General features: G+C 41.3%; 1 protein-coding gene across 1 annotated transcript in view; it reads left to right on the forward strand.

Moving 5' to 3' along the window:
• SLC9A9 (solute carrier family 9 member A9) overlaps nucleotides 1–18,810 on the forward strand; it is a 277,743-nt gene that overhangs the window by 113,261 nt on the left and 145,672 nt on the right. Inside the window, exon 9 of the mRNA XM_081190736.1 lies at nucleotides 8,689–8,777. Within this exon, the coding sequence (XP_081046862.1) occupies nucleotides 8,689–8,777 (89 nt within the window). The remainder of the gene's footprint in view (nucleotides 1–8,688; nucleotides 8,778–18,810) is intronic.

Here is an 18,810-nt window from a genome sequence, read left to right on the forward strand (position 1 = left end):
GGAGGTTTCTGGACCTCCCATAGGGAGACCCACTCCTCGCCGGAAACTGTCACGCCGTGAGTCCAGAAGACGTGTTTCCGTTAAGGAGTTTTTATGTTGGAAGCGATTCCGAAAGCAGCCACTGTCGGAATCTGCGAGTGACTAAGAGGAGCCATGTCTGAGGGGCTCCGTCACAGACAGAGGTTTGTGGACTTGAACAAACTCTGAGGGACTACGATTTTACGCACAAGCAGCTCATCATCCCATCACAATGGCATATATATATATTAGGAGCAATTTGCACTAAAATGCTGATGAAGCTTTTTTAATGTAAACTGATGTGGAAAAATGGAGAATTGAACTTGAGCTTGGAAAAGTGAGAAACTGAAATTGGCAAATCTGCCCATCCCTAGGCACTCTGATCTGGAAATCAAAATGGACAGGAATACATATGGCAGGTGCCTTTTTTGTCTCTTGACAGGTTGGATCTCTCTGTTAAAATGAATAGGGAAGCTGTTTCAAAAGAGAGCTCTCCATGTGTGCATCAGAGCTCCTGTGCCTGGGACAGATCTTTCAGTTGTGATGTAAGAAAAGCACAACATTTACTTCTGAGAATGAGGTTACCGAAAGCTTCCCACACAGCTCGCTGTTTCTATATCCATTGTAAAAATGTGTGGGTGGTGGAAACATTCATCCTTAAGCACAAAGCAGAGGTAATAATGGATTCCCCCTGCTCTACAGTTTTGATGTACATAAATGGGTGGGAGTTCCTCGTTTTATTTATTTTTTGACAACCTATTTAGGAAGCCTTTAGCAATAGTAGAGATTCACAAGTTGATCAACAAACACAGATGGCCTTCCCAACTATATATCCCAGCTCTTACATGTACCTGTACCAATTCATTGTTTCTAAAATCATTGAGAAGTCAGACCCGGGCTGGCTCAAGATGTTTTTCTTCCTCCACCCTCTTCGTAAAGGTACATAGTATGAAAGCAAACACCGATCAAGTTGTTCTGGCACCTGAGGCTTCTTCTTCTTTGTTATTATTGGGGTGGGGAGTTGCACAATTGGAAATGAAAGCCGTTTGCTGGCACCCTACCTTAGCATCAGGCCACGTCCCTTCCCCTGCCTGCACTCCCACCCCATCTTGTAATGTATCAGCACTTTGGGGGGGGGGGACACTGATTAGAATTGTAGGTAGACTTCAGCTCAGACACTGGTTATATATCCCTTCTCAGCCTCCAGATGGAGGGCTGACACTTGAGCAGGGTCATGCCTGGGATTATGGGACTGCCTCAAGATGTGGATCTACCTAGGGGGCCCTACAAGGACACTGCTGGAAGCTCTATGGCCCATCTGCCCCCATGCTTGGCTTCTGGACAGAGTCTTCCCACTAGACCCCTCTAACGGGGTACCCACTGGAAAAGAAGCCAAAGGTACGTTATATCTTTATTGTCACTGTCCCATGCAGGACAATGAAATTGAAAAAACTACATAAAACTACATAAAAACTGCATAAAACTACCACAAAACTACATAAAACTACATAAAACTACTACAAAACTACACAAAACATTCAAAAACCCCTAAAAACTCTAAAACCCCATTTTAAAATACACTATACTATAGAAACCCCTTCTGCTGCGTTTAGAACCAGAATTGCATTTGCATAGAAACTGTTTCTCAGGCAGCTAGTCCTGGCCTTTACAACCCTATACCTTCTTCCAGAAGGCAGAAGCTGAAAGAGATTTTTACCAAAGCCAAAGGATGACTCATGTTAGATATGCAAAGAACTTCAGACATGCTGCTGCCAAATTAGATGATCAGAACTGTACTCTTATCATTTCTTGAAGAAAATTGGTCTTAAGTCTGAAATATTATACCTTGGTCTAGTGCTGGTTATAAAATGTAAAAAATAAAATAAAAAGTCAGGTAAGATTGTGCTGCAATTGAATGAGTGATGGTTAAAGATCTCCTGAGAAATATACTTGGCCACCACTTCAAATAAGCAGTTTCTAATTTAGGTGGGATTTCGCCTGGCTTAACTGGTTGGCCAGCAAAGCAATCAGAGGCAAGATAAGGCTGGTGGTACAAAAAATAAATACAAATGGTACTCTCTTACCATTAGCGAAGTGTGAGCATTCCCTTGTGCACAACATTTTGCTGTGTAAATTTTGTTTTAAATGATTGTGCAAATGAATGTGTTTGTATGTCCAGTGAAAGGATTAGAAAGACCAGTTTTTATTTTACCTGTAATTTGCTTGTGGATAAGCAGCAATTTCCTTTCAAATGACTTCAGCAATTTTTCTGTTTGTAAGCAAATGAAAGGATGTTTCATTTCCTTACAATGTTCTTGGGTTTTGTTTTTGTTTTATTTATTTTTTAAAAAAGACATCTAAATGGATCTAGATTGTGCCTTCCACTCACATCTTGGCCTCTAAAAATAGTTTACTACAGCTACTATGTAAGTGTAAAACCCATCTGTTCACAGTGACACCCCCAAAAAATTTTACTGCTATGATTTCAGATACTTGATATGTTAAAAGAACAGGATGAAACACTTTCCAAGCTGAGTGAAGGGAGTGACTACGTATGCCACTTGGAGTGTGAAAATATGGCATGTGTCAATTATTTTATGGTTGGTTGTACAATATGTTCCAGCCATCTAAAAATGGAATTTAACTTTACACTGGCTGTGGCTCAAGCAATGAAATCATTGTTTGTCACATATCTTATTTCTCATATTATTATTTTTGTGGCTAAGTTGAAAAAGTTATGCAAACCAGTTGGGTGTTGCTTCACACTTGAGGCTTGCCTTGTAAATTGGGAACTGTGCCATTTGACATCTTCAAAGCTACCAGGTCACCTGCTTAGCATATAAATTGGGCCTTGTAAAGGTAAGTCTACTCAACCAGTGTATCTAAGCATCACCGGTAATGTATCAGCAGTTGTAATGGCAACTCCCCTATTCAAGCTCTTTAAAAGCATGGCATGAGATGCATCCCACTTTAGGTCTCCTGCCAGCAGTTGCATTTTGATATGTTTGAGCCTCTAAAATCAATGTGATACAATGTGATGAGAAGCACAGTTTCCTTTGTGTATTAATACATGGGGCTACAGAATTTAGACAGAGGTAATGGGGCCGTACATTGCTTTTCCTGTCCTGTTTCTGCCCTCAGCATCCTTATATTAGATGTGAACATCTAAGACAGGGAAGCCAATGCATGTAGAGATATACACATGTAGGCTCCATCTGTGATGAAGTATCTCTATAAGAAATCTCTCTCTCTCTCTCTCTCTCTCTCTCTCTCTCTCTCTCTTGTCTTTAGCCCGTGCAATCTCAGGTGCATAGGCAGCACCTCTGCCCCATTGGTCCTTGATTTACTTCTGGGTTTTCAGTGTTTGGGAGCCGAATTGTTCGAAAACAGAGCCGTTTGGGAGCCGAGGTTTGACTGTATTATTATTAAAGGGGCAGTAGCAATACCCATGGGCTCCTGTTTATCACTATAAAAGATTCTGCATCAGAACTGTGGGACAAGCTTAGGATTGTTCTGAAAAAGTTTCTTATTTTGATTTCTGTTATTGCAAAGCCAAAAGGCCACCACATTGGTTAATTTCCCCCATACTCAGGATGGAGCAGCCCCTTTCAGAAATTTTAAGGGAACCCATAAACAGCAGGTGAAGTATTCATTCCACTTAGTGGTGGCAGCAATTGTGTGAAAGCAAAGGCAAAAAGCATCGCCATTTAGCTTCATCACAAGAATAGTAGACAATGAGATTTGGCTATGTGAAAATGTCTGAAGTCAACATAGACTGGGGACAATGCTTTCCATCCTCATGCCAGTATATTTTGTGCTTAAAAATAGGGAGAAAATAATCTGGTAAGGAGCTTAATCATCACAAGGATTCTGAAAAAAACAGCAAAAAAGGCACATGTGTGTGAAACCCTCCCTCACCATCTTTTATTTCAAGACACAATAAACATATCATAAGATCTTTCAGTTCAGCCATAGTTCCTATATTTCTTTTCCTCTGAACTCACAGATTGTTCCTGGGAGAGGAAATACAGATAATAGTGTTTAAACTCAGCACCCTATGGAAACTCTGGAACAAATATCAAACTCTTTTATAGATATCATAGTGTGTGAATACAAGGTCTGTTAAATTGCAACAGTCCTTTCAGAATGACAATAACCCTAGAAAACACAACTTTTTTTAAAGAAGCAGCTGAGCTGTATTTAGAACAGGGTGCTATCTCTCTGCTGAGATGTCATTGCAAAGTGTCAGGTCCCTGGATGAATGCCCTAAATGTTTAACTCAGCCACTTTTCTGATGCTTCCTGTCAGCCAGACGCAAACTAGGACTCTCCGGTGAAAGCCTTAGAGTACTGTCAAGCTTTACAGTTTGTACAGCACAATTGACAAAAGCCTCAAAGCGACACTCTGACATCCAGTTGTGTGGGACATTCCAATTAAAATAGTCCTTGGAGATATTGTCACCCTGGTTTTGATTTGATACAAACTGCCCAGAAGTAGTAATTCAGGTTTATTTCAAGAGGACTCTTTCCTATAAGAACAACCCAAAACTCTGGGGGGAAATGTATTTCCTTTTACATAAAGGGATAGTTCTGGTAACTATTATCAACAGAGTTTACCTATATAAAAAAAATCTGCACTTATTTGACGCTTAATAGTTTTCTTTTTCCTATTTACATCAATTGCCCTCCTTGGCAACGTTCACTTTGCTTAGAAAGATTGGTTAATTGTTATCAGTAGCTGGACTTCTCAATGGACAAAACAAAGATGGGGCAACTGTGGCCTTTCAAATACAGTTCCCATTATCCCTGACCATTGACCATGCTGGTTGCTGCTAAGGCAACTTGAAGACCAATGACATCATCAGGACGCCCGATTCCTCATCCATAGGCTAGCCTAGTTCTCAGAGGACATCTAGCAAGGGGATGGTGATGTGTGTAACAATAACAATAGAAATCACTTTTGGAGAGAGGCATAGAGACTCAGCAAACTTGGATCTGGGATTCTGTGAGCTAACAGCATTTTGGGGTCCTGACAGTCTCCCTGGAGACCTGATGCTGGAGCCATGGATTTTGGTTGTCTCTTGGGGTGTTTAAGCTGTTCACCATATACTCCACTTGTATATTTGTAAATAAACATAAATATTATAGAATGCCAATATGCCACCAATGACCTCCTTCCGAAAGAAAACAAATATGATTGAGCCCTGTGCCCTGGAACTCCTCATTACTCAGAGACATGAAGTGAATGTACAAGTTTTATTAATGTGATCAACGTTATATTCTAAGATGAACTGCAGCTCTTTCTATTTGGAATGTTATTTTCCCTGATCCTTTCCTCCCTAATTTCAGAGGAAGCAAACTTTGTTTTATACAATAAGAAACCCTTCAAATACATAATTTGAAAACCCACTTTAGCGTCTTTTTAGATTTATTTCTTGCTCATTATCAAAGAACTTGGCACAGTTGGGGTTTTCATACCTGCAAATAGATTTGGCAGAAGCATCTTTTTTGTTCTCACTTCCCCCCAATCTATATTTTATTTGATTTAGTTATACTTTAGTGAGGGAGAAATTCCATTGTTCATTTTACCTTAGATTTTTACTTGTGCACTGTTGCTCATTTTAATCAATGGTGGATGCTGCTGACTCAGTCAATTATGATGATCAAATAGCAACAGAAAGGGTGGAAAGTTGGCTATTATTTAATTGCAAGTACCCATTCTTCTCACAGCTGCAGCTGAGAGGGAATTTCTCAAGCTACAGCAATCAAAGTAACCAATATTTCTCTAATGTTGGAACTTTTTAAAGTTTCCTTGAAAATGAACATCCAGGTTAGTAGAAAATTGGTTCCCAATGAAGGAATTGGTTGCTTTCAGGCCCAGAAGCAGAAGGCCCCGCTAACATTTAATGAGACGAGAACCAGTGAATTTTTTTTTCATGACAAATGCTTTTCAGGGGATAGCAGTTTGAAAGATGAAGCTGGATGATGTCAGAAGGAAATTGAATATTTCCACTAATACATCTCCCCATAAAGAATAATGCACACTTTATAACTCACATACAGTAATGAGGGGCTGCTGTCATGTGATTTTGGTCTTCCAAAGCATGCTCTCTCTTTTTTTAGCTTGCATTTTTATGCTGTGAACTAACCTGAGATCTACGAATGAAGGGCGAATAAAATATTGCACACACCCTTTGAATAGCAATGTCCATCAACTTAGGGGGTTGTATGGCCCCCTCATATATTTTATTGGGGGGCACGAAGGAACCTCAGCTCCTAGGAGTTGACTGCTTTGTTGCCCCAGATGGGGGGATTAGCAACTGGCTGGTAGTCACTTAGATTTTCCAAATCCAGGAAGAGTTTCTTGAGGAGTGGTTTTACCACTGCTTCCTTCAAGCAGACAGGGACCACCCCCTCTCACTAGGAAGCATTAATCACTCCCCCGGCCCATCTAACTGTCCCCTCTTTGCTAGTTTTTATCAACAAAGGGGGCAACAATCCAGAGCGCAAGTGGTTGCCCTGACCAATCCAAGCACCTTGTCCACATCCTCAAGCCTTACTAACCATCTCATCCAACACAACAGGACTAGACGGGTGGATGTGGGCAGGATTCCTATAGTGCAAGTGGTTGGGCTACATGACCCTCAAGGTCCTTTCTATGATTCTGTGATTCCATTCATGCCTAATCCCAGCAATATAATGATAACAATGGAGGGCCATTTAGGTGGGGACACAGAAAAGTAGAGGCGCGCATTGTGTTTCATACATATTTATGGGTAATGTGCATGGCTTACACACATTGGTCATATAATATGCAACTATATATTTAAAGGGATGCGGGTGGCGCTGTGGGTTAAACCACAGAGCCTAGGACTTGCCTATCAGAAGGTCGGTGGTTCGAATCCCCGCGATGGGGTGAGCTCCCGTTGCTCGGTCCGTGCTCCTGCCAACCTAGCAGTTTGAAAGCACGTCAAAGTGCAAGTAGATAAATAGGTACCGCTCTGGCGGGAAGGTAAACTGCGTTTCTGTGCACTGCTCTGGTTCGCCAGAAGCAGCTTAGTCATGCTGGCCACATGACCCAGAAGCTGTACGCTGGCTCCCTTGGCCAGTAAAGTGAAATGAGCGCCGCAACCCCAGAGTCGGTCACCTAATGGTCAGGGGTCCCTTTACCTTACCTTTATATATTTAAAGCAGAATTATACCACTTTAAACACAATCCTGGGAACAGTAGTTTGTTAAGGATGTTGAGAGTTTTTAGGAGACCCCTGTTCCCCTTATAGAGCTACAGTTCCTAGAGTGGTTTACAATCAATCCTTCTTCCCAGAGAATACCCTCTTCTGGAATGCAGAAAGAGGTTGAAGGTGTCCCAAATCCCATTCCATCCGCAACTGTGAGATCAGAAGATCTTATGGAATATGCCAGTCATGAATGCTGCCCTGAGTTGTTAGCATGATAACAACTAATCTAGTGAGAAAAAGAAGGCAGAATATAATGCAGTCTTCAAAAAGGTGGGGGAATATAGAGGCAACTTAACAAAGCATTAGGGTTGTGTATTTTAGGGTATTATCTAGTGCAAATACTCTTACATGTAATATACATTTAGGATTCAAAGTGTTGTGATGCATCTTTTAAAGAATATCAGTAGGGGAGTAAATCCCATGAAGGTCTCAGGAAAAATAAGGGAAACCTCATTATCTGAAGAGCAAGCTAAGTTCTATGGGCATATTTATGCTGCTGCTACTGCTTGGTGGTTTTAATGTTTTGTGGCTTTATGATGAATTACTAAAAAATATTTTTAGTGTATTATTGCTGTTTTGTTTAAATATGAATGTATTCTCCACCCTGGGACCTTCAGGTGAAGGGCGGATGATAAATGTTCTATAAATAAATAAGCATGTGATCAAAAATGCATGGCTTTTTTGTCAATTAATCATGAATATATCAAAGAGAAGGTCTTTGAATATTGTCCCTGCACTGAAGATTCTGAACCCCACACCAGTACTGAAATCTGAAAAGGCACCTCCAGGCTGCAATAGAAATGGTGTCCAGGAAACTTTTCTCTCCATTTTTATTAAGAATCACATGGTTAATGATATTTTGAAAAATCCCTAATTTTACCGGATGATTTATTTTGTTGCCGATGTGAGAATAAATCTTTTAGGCCATAATGCTAGGCACAGTTACTTGAAACACAGTTAGCAGGCAACCTTAGGCGGCACAGGAAAGGCAACATGGTAAACACAACTGTATCCTCCAATATCTCGCTCCCCGTTCCTTCCCAGTTTCTGCTGCCTGGAGCAGCTGCCTCATTCTACCTAATAGCAGAACTGGCTCTGACTTGTCACTGCACTATTTTGTCTGATTTTAAACTGGATGGTTGTGCAGTAATTTTGAACAATCAGATGTGCATAGAACAGACCCTTGTAGATATTCACCAGACAGATGGAATTACAGGGAGATTGGAAAGAATCCTGACCTTTAGTTATTATGATCAAGGCTAAATTTTAGTTTATTTGAAGGATATAATGGTAACATTTTCCTTCAGGCTTTAAAAAAGTGTTTAGCGCTGTTTAATTAGTTTGTAGGCGGGCTAATCTGCCTCCCAATCCCTTTGAACTCACTCTAGGAGAAAATAGAAGCAGCTGACTGTGGTTTTTTCTTTGTATTTCAGGAATTGTGGCAGTCCTTTTTTGTGGAGTCACGCAGGCCCATTATACATACAACAATCTGTCAGCAGACTCCAAAATGAGAACCAAACAGGTAAAGCATCAAATCCCACCCCCTGCCCCTTTCTGTTCCCTTGCTTATTTTGTTCCTTCTGCTAGAATAATGAGTATATAACAATACTGACAGTATACCTGGAAGGGATCTCATTAATGCAAAGAATAAGGTTTGCGTCTTCATTAAGGGAGAAGAATACTGGCACCATCTCTGCCAGGAGAGCCTTAACAAGTCTTCTGCTAAGTAAAACTTTTAAAAGGTCTGTTGTTACCTTAGAGGCCACAATCATCAAATGTCAGCCTAGATGGCGATGTATTCTGTGGTCGTATTCTGTGGTACTTTCTATCGAGTAAGGCTGGGGTCCAGGTTTGCTCAATGACTTGTTCATGGCCCAACTGATCCCCCTACTTTGAACAAATGACACAGACACCCATGGCATATCACAAACTTTTTTGAAACTTCCTCAGTAGCTGAGGGATTCTACCGGAAAGGGGAGAACCAAGCTGAAATTCCCCATAATCCTATTGTTCTTGGGGGGGTGTCCTACTTTTGCCAGTTGATCTGCTTTGCTGCCAGATGAGTATTTCTGGATCCAGCTCCATGACAGAGAAACAGAGGCACATCACTGCATCGTTTTTTTAAACTGTGTTTCATCAAAGGGCACAGGTGCCTAGGAACCTAGGCAGCTCCTTACACTGAGTCAGAGCACTGTTCCATCTAGCTCACTCAGCATTCCCTATACTGACCAGCAGCAGCTCTCTAGGTTTTTGGGAAGAAGTCTCTCCCAGCCCACCTTGAGATACCATGGATTAAACCTGGGACCTTCTGCATGCTGACTGGAAACATGGACCTGGTGGGTGGAGGTGGGTGTGGGTGTGGGTGTAAATGGACTGATGGAACTGAAAGTTGTAGCAAACCATGAAGGCACCAATTCCAGAATTAATTTAGAAATTACCCATGTTATATTAAAAGGCAGAGCAGGAAGTTCAGCAGAGCAAACCAGCAGAAAAGAAACAGGATGTAACAAGGGGGCAGTGGTGGTGGGAGAAGATCTGTTCCTTCCTCATTAGCATTGTGTTTGTACTGGTTGCAACAGCAAACCCTGCTGGAATTTATATAGAATAAAAAATACAGTTAAATTAATGTAAAAAGGTACCCCTGCCCGTACGGGCCAGTTGTGCGCTCATCTCACTCTAGAGGCCGGGAGCCAGCGCTGTCCGCAGACACTTCCGGGTCACATGGCCAGCGTGACGAAGCTGCTCTGGCGAGCCAGAGCTGCACACGGAAACGCCGATTACCTTCCCGCTAGTAAGCGGTCCCTATTTATCTACTTGCACCCGGGGGTGCTTTCGAACTGCTAGGTTGGCAGGCGCTGGGACCGAGCAACGGGAGCGCACCCCACCGCGGGGATTTGAACCACCAACCATGCAATCGGCAAGTCCTAGGCCCTGAGGTTTTACCCACAGCGCCACCCGCTGAATGCCCCCTCAGGTAAAGTCTGTTATCAGCCTGCGGAGAGAAGCTTTTAAATCTAGTAGTACGGTATACTGGTGGGGATATGGGATGTTACCTAACTAAGCAGATGCAATATTTGCATCAGTATTTGTATTTTCTCATAGTTGTAGTAGTACATGTTCCCTTTGCCCTGGCAAATAGCACTGCCAAGCCAAACTGCTGCTGTTCACCTCTGGGCTGGTGTTTGGTAGGAATGCCATTCTGACATTACGAAACTTGTGATCCTGTTTGGCCTAGCCACACACAGTCGCATCTCTCTCCTACCTTTCAGGTCCTCATCCAGAGCCCCAGATAGTCTTCCTGTAGGCCCCCAAAATCCACCAGCTAAACTCTGGATAGGCATGGAAGCATTTGAGCATAAAAATCCTCTAGTACAGAGCACAACATGTGAATCAAATTTGGCGATGACTTGGTTTTGATTTAATGCTTGCATTCTGCTTTTCTAGCAACAGCCTTGAGCTCAAAGCAGGTAATAATAATAATAATAATAATAATAATAATAATAATAATAATAATAATAATAGCATTTAAAAATAGCAAATATTGCAATGACTATTGTTGTTGTTGTTTAGTCATTCAGTCGTGTCTGACTCTTTGTGACCCCATGGACCAGAGCATGCCAGGCACTCCTGTCTTCTACTGCCTCCCGCAATTTGGTCAGACTCATGTTAGTAGCTTCGAGAATACTGTCCGACCATCTCGTCCTGTCATCCCCTTCTCCTTGTGCACTCACTCTTTCCCAACATCAGGGTCTTTTGATCTTCTTGAAGTCCATGGGACTCTCAAGAGTCTCCTCCAGCACCATAATTCAAAAGCATCAATTCTTCAGCGATCAGCCTTCTTTATGGTCCAGCTCTCACTTCCATACATCACTACTGGGAAAACCATAGCTTTAACTATACGGACCATTGTCGGCAAGGTGATGTCTCTGCTTTTAAAGATGCTTTTTAAGCAATTATAGCAATCACTATAATCACGTCAAAAGAAAACACAATGGCATATAAACAATGCATATAAATATGGTTTTGTAAAGGCAATTTGGTTCCCATTCAGAAGCTCACATTTGCTCTTAGAGGGAGGGAAAGCAATAGCAGCTGGCAGGGTGGCATGGGGTGGGTTCTCAATGCCATACAACCCTGCCAGTTCCTGAAAGGGGGCAGGAGGCAAGGCAGCTGGGAGCTTGGTGCAGGAGCAGGAGCAGGAGCATCCACCTGGCTCTGCTGCTGTGCCTGAACCACACTCCCTGCTGCCTTGCCCCTCTTGCTCTTGGTAAGTGGCAGCAGCAAATGGCATTGGAAAGCTAGGTCAGAAACACAGACCTGACTGTGCCTCCCTACATGCTACTACAGGGGGGAAGATGGATAATCATGAAGATGCAGCAAAACCAATACATGATAGATGATAGATAGATGATGATAGATAGATAGATAGATAGATAGATAGATAGATAGATAGATAGTATAACTACTTATTTCATATTTAATAAGACCAGACCAGAAGAGAACATTACAATAAATATATTTGATTCCTTACCTAGCCCAGGGCCACTTTTTAAAATAAAATTATTTAGTTTTTCTATTTAAAGTTTTACACTCAATTATCCAACAAACAGCATAAAAACAAGATTCTGAGGAATCTCCCTCTTCCCCTTGTGGGTCCTTTTGTTAACTATTTCCTCCTGCATCTTTTATAATAATCCAAGCCTTTTAAATCTCAATTATATCCAAAATTCAGCATTAACCTACAAGTGTTATTCCAGTCCTACAAAGATTTTAGCTGTTTACAATGGTTTTTAAGATAAATTATAAATTTTCCCCATTCCTTCCTGGTTTCTGATTCTTCCGGTCATTTTTTCTATTTTGGCATAATCCATCAACTTAATCTGCCATTCTTCTCTGATAGGGACTTTTGTCTTCTTTCCATGGCCACTTTTGATTGGCTGGTTTGTCATTTCTTTTACAAAATTTGTATACTGCTTTTCAGTCATAGCAGTCTCAAAGCAATAGATTGGGAGGGTCTGTGGCTTTAAAGAAAATTCCATAAAACACATGAATCAAGAAGCTTATGATCACATTATTCATTTTAACGAACAAAATGTAATTGAAACAGCCAGGAGATACCAAGGAAGTTTTTAATATTTTTGTCTGCAGAGAACATTAGCCTGGATGCGACAATCTCTCTGAGGCTTTGAAATGTTCATCAAAATAGCACTGATATAGAATTGCAGCTTTTGGAGGGTTGGTTCCAAGCACGACAGCATCTTATCAGAAAGAGTTTGTGATAAAAACCATTCTTCTGAAAAATGCTTGGTGAATGAAAATGAATCTTGATACATTTCTGCTCTCTTGTAATATTCCCATGCACATTATCATCCCAATGCTGGGTCAGTCTGCCCTTTCCTTCAGAAACATCAGGAAGATAATTGCATCAGCTGCCAGAATATGTTGTGATCATTTCAAAGAGAGCACTGAACTGGGCCCCAATCCTTGCCAGGCAGGCACAGTGCAAAAAGGTAATATTGGAGTGATACTCTATTAGAATCAGCCCTGCTGGGTCACAGCAAGCACAGCTTTGTATATGTGGATGTTGACAGTCCTCCATTCAGTGTAGAGTGGAGAGCTTTGGAAAGGGTCAATTTGACCTGTGTTGCTATCTGGGATACACAAAAGTGAGAGAACACGGTGGGAACAACAGAGACATTCAGGTCAATGTTCTGAAATTGTTATAATTAATGTCTGACTCAAGTCCTATGAGGATCATAGGATTATGGCACTGAAAGTGACCTCAGATGTCAGCTAGTTCAAGCCCTGAGAAGTGCATGAATCAACTGACAGTCCCCAATTAAAAACCACTAAATGAAGGAAACAGTATTCTGCCTTCCAAGACAGTTTATTAAATTGTCATATAGTTCATGCCTTCAGGAGTGGTTAGTCTGAATCATTTTTCTTTGAATTTAAGCCCATTCATTTGGATTCCGCTCTCTGGAATAGGTGTGGAAGGATCTGTCAATTTCTGCTATCTGTGTTTCTCCTTTTCTCTCAATCCTAAATTCAGTTGTCCACATTTGTGCAATAATTTACATCTATTTAAACAGCAAAAAAATCTTCATGAAGATTTATCAGCATTTTAGTGTGGATTTCTCCAAATAAAACACATTTTTGTGTTGTTTTGCATATGCACACATTTTTGCAAACCATTTCTCTAAGCCATTTTATAATGTTATTTTCACTGATATATTAATTTCCCTGGATACCTTCATATCGGTGAACACTGGCTGGAGAACTGCATTACACAAATTAGATAAATATGAATTTCAAAGGATAGCTGGGTTTCAGTTCACATATTGTTTCATAGATTCGCCTTTCAATGAGAACTGAATCAATTCACACCCACCCCCGCCATCCCTAATCTGAAGCTACTGAGAATAAATTTGGTTCATCTTCTATGTGACAGCCCTTCATATATTTGAAAATACCTATTGTATTGCCTCTTAATCATTTCTAGGTTAAGAAAACACTGGGTGAACACAAAGGCACAGAGAAGCAGGGTAAAGGCAATGAGTAGATATCCTTGTTGTTACAACTAGTGGAGAAGCCTGAATTAAAGGTTTTATACAAGGCAAAGATTATCACTCTGGCCAGTTGGTGAAATGACGCTCTTCTGTCAGTGCTACTGAACTCCTTAATGTTCCCTAGGTGAAGGTAAAGGGACCTCTGACCATTAGGTCCAGTCGTGACCGACTCTGGGGTTGCGGCGCTCATCTCGCTTTATTGGCCAAGGGAGCCAGCGTACAGCTTCCGGGTCATGTGGCCACCATGACTAAGCCGCTTCTGGCGAACCAGAGCAGCGCACAGAAACGCAGTTTACCTTCCCGCCAGAGCGGTACCTATTTATCTACTTGCACTTTGATGTGCTTTGAAACTGCTAGGTTGGCAGGAGCAGGGACCAAACAATGGGAGCTCACCCCGTCACGGGGATTCGAACCGCCGACCTTCTGATCGGCAAGTCCTAGGTTCTGTGGTTTAACCCACAGCACCACCCGCGTCCCACCACAAAGTTAATGTTCCCTACTTAGGCCAAAACTATGTGATGGTTAACATGAAGAGTCCCGACCAGGTATCTTCTGTGTTTTGGAATCCTGATAGCTAGTGTTTGTGGCTGGGGTGCTACCTATGAAGCAATGAGCATTTCTAAACACATCTTGAACAATCATCCTTTAAAATCTGGCATTCTGTAGAGCTGCATGACATTTATCTGGGCAGCCAAGTGGTTGTGTTTCAGTGTGACAAAAGACCTCATTCTTTTTAATAACACCTTTCTGGACATGGTCCACTACCCTCTGCTGCAGTGGTAGATACGGTAAGCCCTTTAGAGATAATTAATCCACACTTCCAGAATGGGAAGATCACCTAGATGTCAGGATTTATTGGTACTTACAGCCCTACCACCTTTTGACTTTCAGCAAAGTGGAAAACATTTCCAGTCTAGAAGAAAACAGTCTAGGGCTGATGGTTACCAGAACTACTTCTGCCACCGAGCAAATTGCATGTTTTCCCAGAAATGAACAGTTGTTGTTCAGATCTTTAGGTATTACTAAAGGTCTCAGCCAACCAGGCTCAAATTGATACATTAATCAGTAATGGAGCAATGTTACAGACCAGGTGTGGGGAACCTCTGGACCTCTAGATGCTGGTAAACTATAATTTCCATCAATCCTGGCCATTGGCAGTGTTTTCTGGAGCTGATGGGACTCATAGTGCTGCAGTATCTGGTGTGCCAAAAATTCCCCACACCTGTTTTATGTGAGCATTTATTTATTTTGTTTGCTTGCTTGCTTGCTTGCTTGCTTGCTTGCTTGCTTGTTTAAAATAGGTATATTCCATTCTGGATCCAATACTATATATTACTATACTATATACTATACTATATACTATATACTATATATTAGTATACGCTCAATAAATAAATAAATAGACTCACAATGGAACAAGAACTGAACATACAACCAACTTGTTAACCAGGGGTGTGGAATTTGCAGGACAGAGGGAGATATTCAGGAGCTAGTTCTGTTATCTTCAAAGGGGGCACCACAACAGGCTGCTGGTTACTCCCATACTGTTCTCCCTGGATAGTCTTGACAAGAGTCCCTCTGGGTTGGAAATCTGTTGGTCAATGCCAGGTCAGTGAATGGCAAAACAACAGCTATCCAGGACTTGAATGTGTTTAAGCATGCTGACCTAGCTTGTATTACAGAGACCTGGTTGGATGAAACTAGGGGCATTAATCTCCCTCAGCTTTGCCCACTGGAATTATCTGTACAACAAAGTACTTTACATGAATTCCTGCTCAAATAGTATGGTGAAGGATGACACAGCATTCAATCCTCAGCACATTGATCACAACAGTGGTCAGAGTCTGAATTTTGTGCCCGTGGGCAGTAAACTGATGCCCATATGTGTACATACACTCTTCCCAATTGAATGCTGCACCTTGCACTAATCTCTGGTGTATCACTATGAACTGCCTGCAATTTTCATTAGTGCAAATACACCCTAATGCACAGCACGGGTACTCCAAGTTGCTTTTATATTTAGCTGCTTCAGACACATAGATGTAGTAATTGCTTAGTTTTAGTGTCTTCCTAATTTGCAGATTCAGAGCAACCTGTGTCACATTGAAAACCAACATATTCTTCCAACTCGCTAATGTGATATGCCAGCCCTTCCCTTGTCACTCAGCCACAGCCATTAAAACCCACATAGAATCCTTTAAAATGTTTCACTGAATAATGTTTAAACTGCCTGTTAGCCTCTCTTAGCCTGTTTGTGTAAACACTATTATTATTGTGAATAATAATATAGGAAAGAAAGTGAAGGGAAGGCATTTGTAATGCAAACATGCATTGAAGGTTGTATATTCCTGTTAAATGGTGCTTTAACCAATATTCTGCTTTTAGCCTCACATGTGAGAATACTCATAGATAGTAAGATGAAAAGAAAGCTGTGACGTCCAGAGCGATGCAGTGGCTACAACATTAAAGTATTCCTCTCCAGTTAAAAGTATCAGGATATAGGGATGGGAGAGAAATTCAATTCAGTTCACTTTTAAAGGTGAAACTACCTAATTTGCACATTCTGAAACAATATATGAACAGGAACACAGCCATCCTTTGAAATTCACCCGCCTCTGAATTTTTCAGTGTAGTTCTCCAGCCAAGTAATTTGTAAAAAATAAATAAAAATTGCATAGGACAAAATGTGCATGAAAATACATTTATTAGTGAAAGTAACATGCAAAATACACTGTATTAGAAAAAGTTGTAAATAAAAATTGCATAGGACAAAATGTGCATGAAAATACATTTATTAGTGAAAGTAACATGCAAAATACACTGTATTAGAAAAAGTTGTAAATAAAAATTGCATATGACAAAATGTGCATGAAAATACATTTATTAGTGAAAGTAACATGCAAAATACACTGTATTAGAAAAAGTTGTTTTCAACAATGTGTATATTAGGGCAAAACTGCATATAAAAGATGTTATAAAAGATCCCAAAAATCACACAGCATTAGATTTGTGCAGTCAAAATAGCTGTACTACTTTACTTTAGTAAAGTCAACTAGGTGATCTAGTAAAGTCAGAGAACTTTCTATCTCTGGCATAGAGCAATGAGTGCATTTTTGTTTTTGTTTTTAAAAAGGTTCTATGCAGGCAACTGAAAATAGCCTCAAAAGAAGCAAGCACCTCAGGTTGAGTCGTGGCTAAAAGGAAGCAGAGGTGATCTTCTCAGTTCAAGCAGCTGATAGCCTTTTAATGCTAGGCTGTGATTCTCTTGAACACCTCTGGCCTGATTTACGAGAAACATAAACACAGCAGCTGGCATGTAGCCTTGTTAGCCCTTACTTTTCAGCACAGAGAAAAACCTGACGTACAGCCAGGTGGTTTTAAGCCTTAGCTCTCTCTTCCAAATACAAGGGGCCCTGCTGAGTAATCTATGCAGTCACAGAGACTGGACTTAAATGACCCTCATGTGTTTTCACTGTGTATGGTGTTTGAAATCACCATAAACTTTGCAAATGAGCTGCAATTGCAAGGAGATTTGTAGTCACATAACTTCATTTGCTCAACAATTATTTTGGGCATTTGACTGAAAGAAGCAGAAGTTTGGGTGTGTGCCAGATTTGTTCCCTGAACAGATGGGGCAGAAGATTTTAAGAAAACTCTGTGGATTAGCAGGATGCTGTACCAAAAATATGAAAAACCTGCACCTTTTCTTTAAAAAAAAGAAAAGAACAGAGAGAGTTAACTAAAATCAGCTCCTTGATTTTCCACTAGATGAACCCACAGCAGTCTTTCAGTATTGCGTATGAATTACCCAGTGAATCTTGCAGTCATTCCTACTGCAAATTCCCTCACACATACAATATTACACACAACACTGTTGTATATAAGGGCTGCCTCATTCATTTCAGCAGAGGCAGCAAATTTCTTGTGCAAACAAATGCACACAGTGACCCACTGCTTCTGTTGAAATTAAAAAGGCAGGTCTTTAACTCAGAGTGTATACATCTCAGGGCCACTGGCTATTGGGGGCAGAAGGTGCTTCAGCCCCCTCAATATTTTGAAACAGTGGGCTGAGCCCCCCCCCCAAAAAAGTGAGGGGGCCGCCACTCCTAGTTGAGCGCCAGTGTGCCAGCAGGGGGCGGAAGGCTCAGAGGGCGATTTTTGCCATCTGTGCCCCCACTGCAATCACCAGAGTGCCTTCCAGGAAGATGATCTGGTAATCCTCAAAGGGATGTCCGTGCATGGCCTGACGGGGGGGGGGGCATTGCATCTGTGACATCATGCACATGCGACAGCCCCGCCCCAATGTTGGGCCCAACTTGGCACGCCTGATACATCTAAAAGAAATCACTCACTGCGGATGGTCATTAGGTTACTATTTATCCTGCTAATCAGGTTTCCCATGTTTTTGAAAAAGTGACTAAGAAATTCTTAAAGGATAAGAGGAAAAACTTCCTATCTTCCATTATTTATGTCAGTGCCTTCAGGTCATACCCATGCCATACATTTAAATCACTGTTGCTCCCAGTACTTTTGTTGGTAGAAAAATGAGCTGTCGGTACTCCTATCTTGCGGGTGCCAGCACAAAATGGCTGCCATGGGCAGCAAGAATAGAGGCTATGGTACTCTGTAGCAGTGAATACTATCACAAAAAGGTTCTAATACTACTTGAACAGTCATGGATGATTCTGGGAACTGTAGTTTGTTATGGGTGCTGACTTTACAGAGCTACAATTCCCAGCACCTTTAGTACACTGCAGTTCCTAGGATCTTCTGGGACAGTTGAAGTGGTGTAAGAGTGTTTTAGATGTATGGTGTGGGTGTGACCTCAGTTTCGTGTCGTGTCCACAGTTTATCTAGATGATTTAGTGGGGATGTGTAACGAGAGAGTCAGCCCAGCTTGAATACTTCCTGTCAGACATTTCTCCTGCCACAAGGCACATTTTTTCAGGATTGATCTTCATCCCTGTCTCTTCTTTAAACGAATCA

The sequence above is a fragment of the Podarcis bocagei genome, assembly GCF_964188305.1.
Source record: "Podarcis bocagei genome assembly, chromosome: 4".
In the NCBI taxonomy this organism is placed as follows: Eukaryota; Metazoa; Chordata; class Lepidosauria; order Squamata; family Lacertidae; genus Podarcis; species Podarcis bocagei.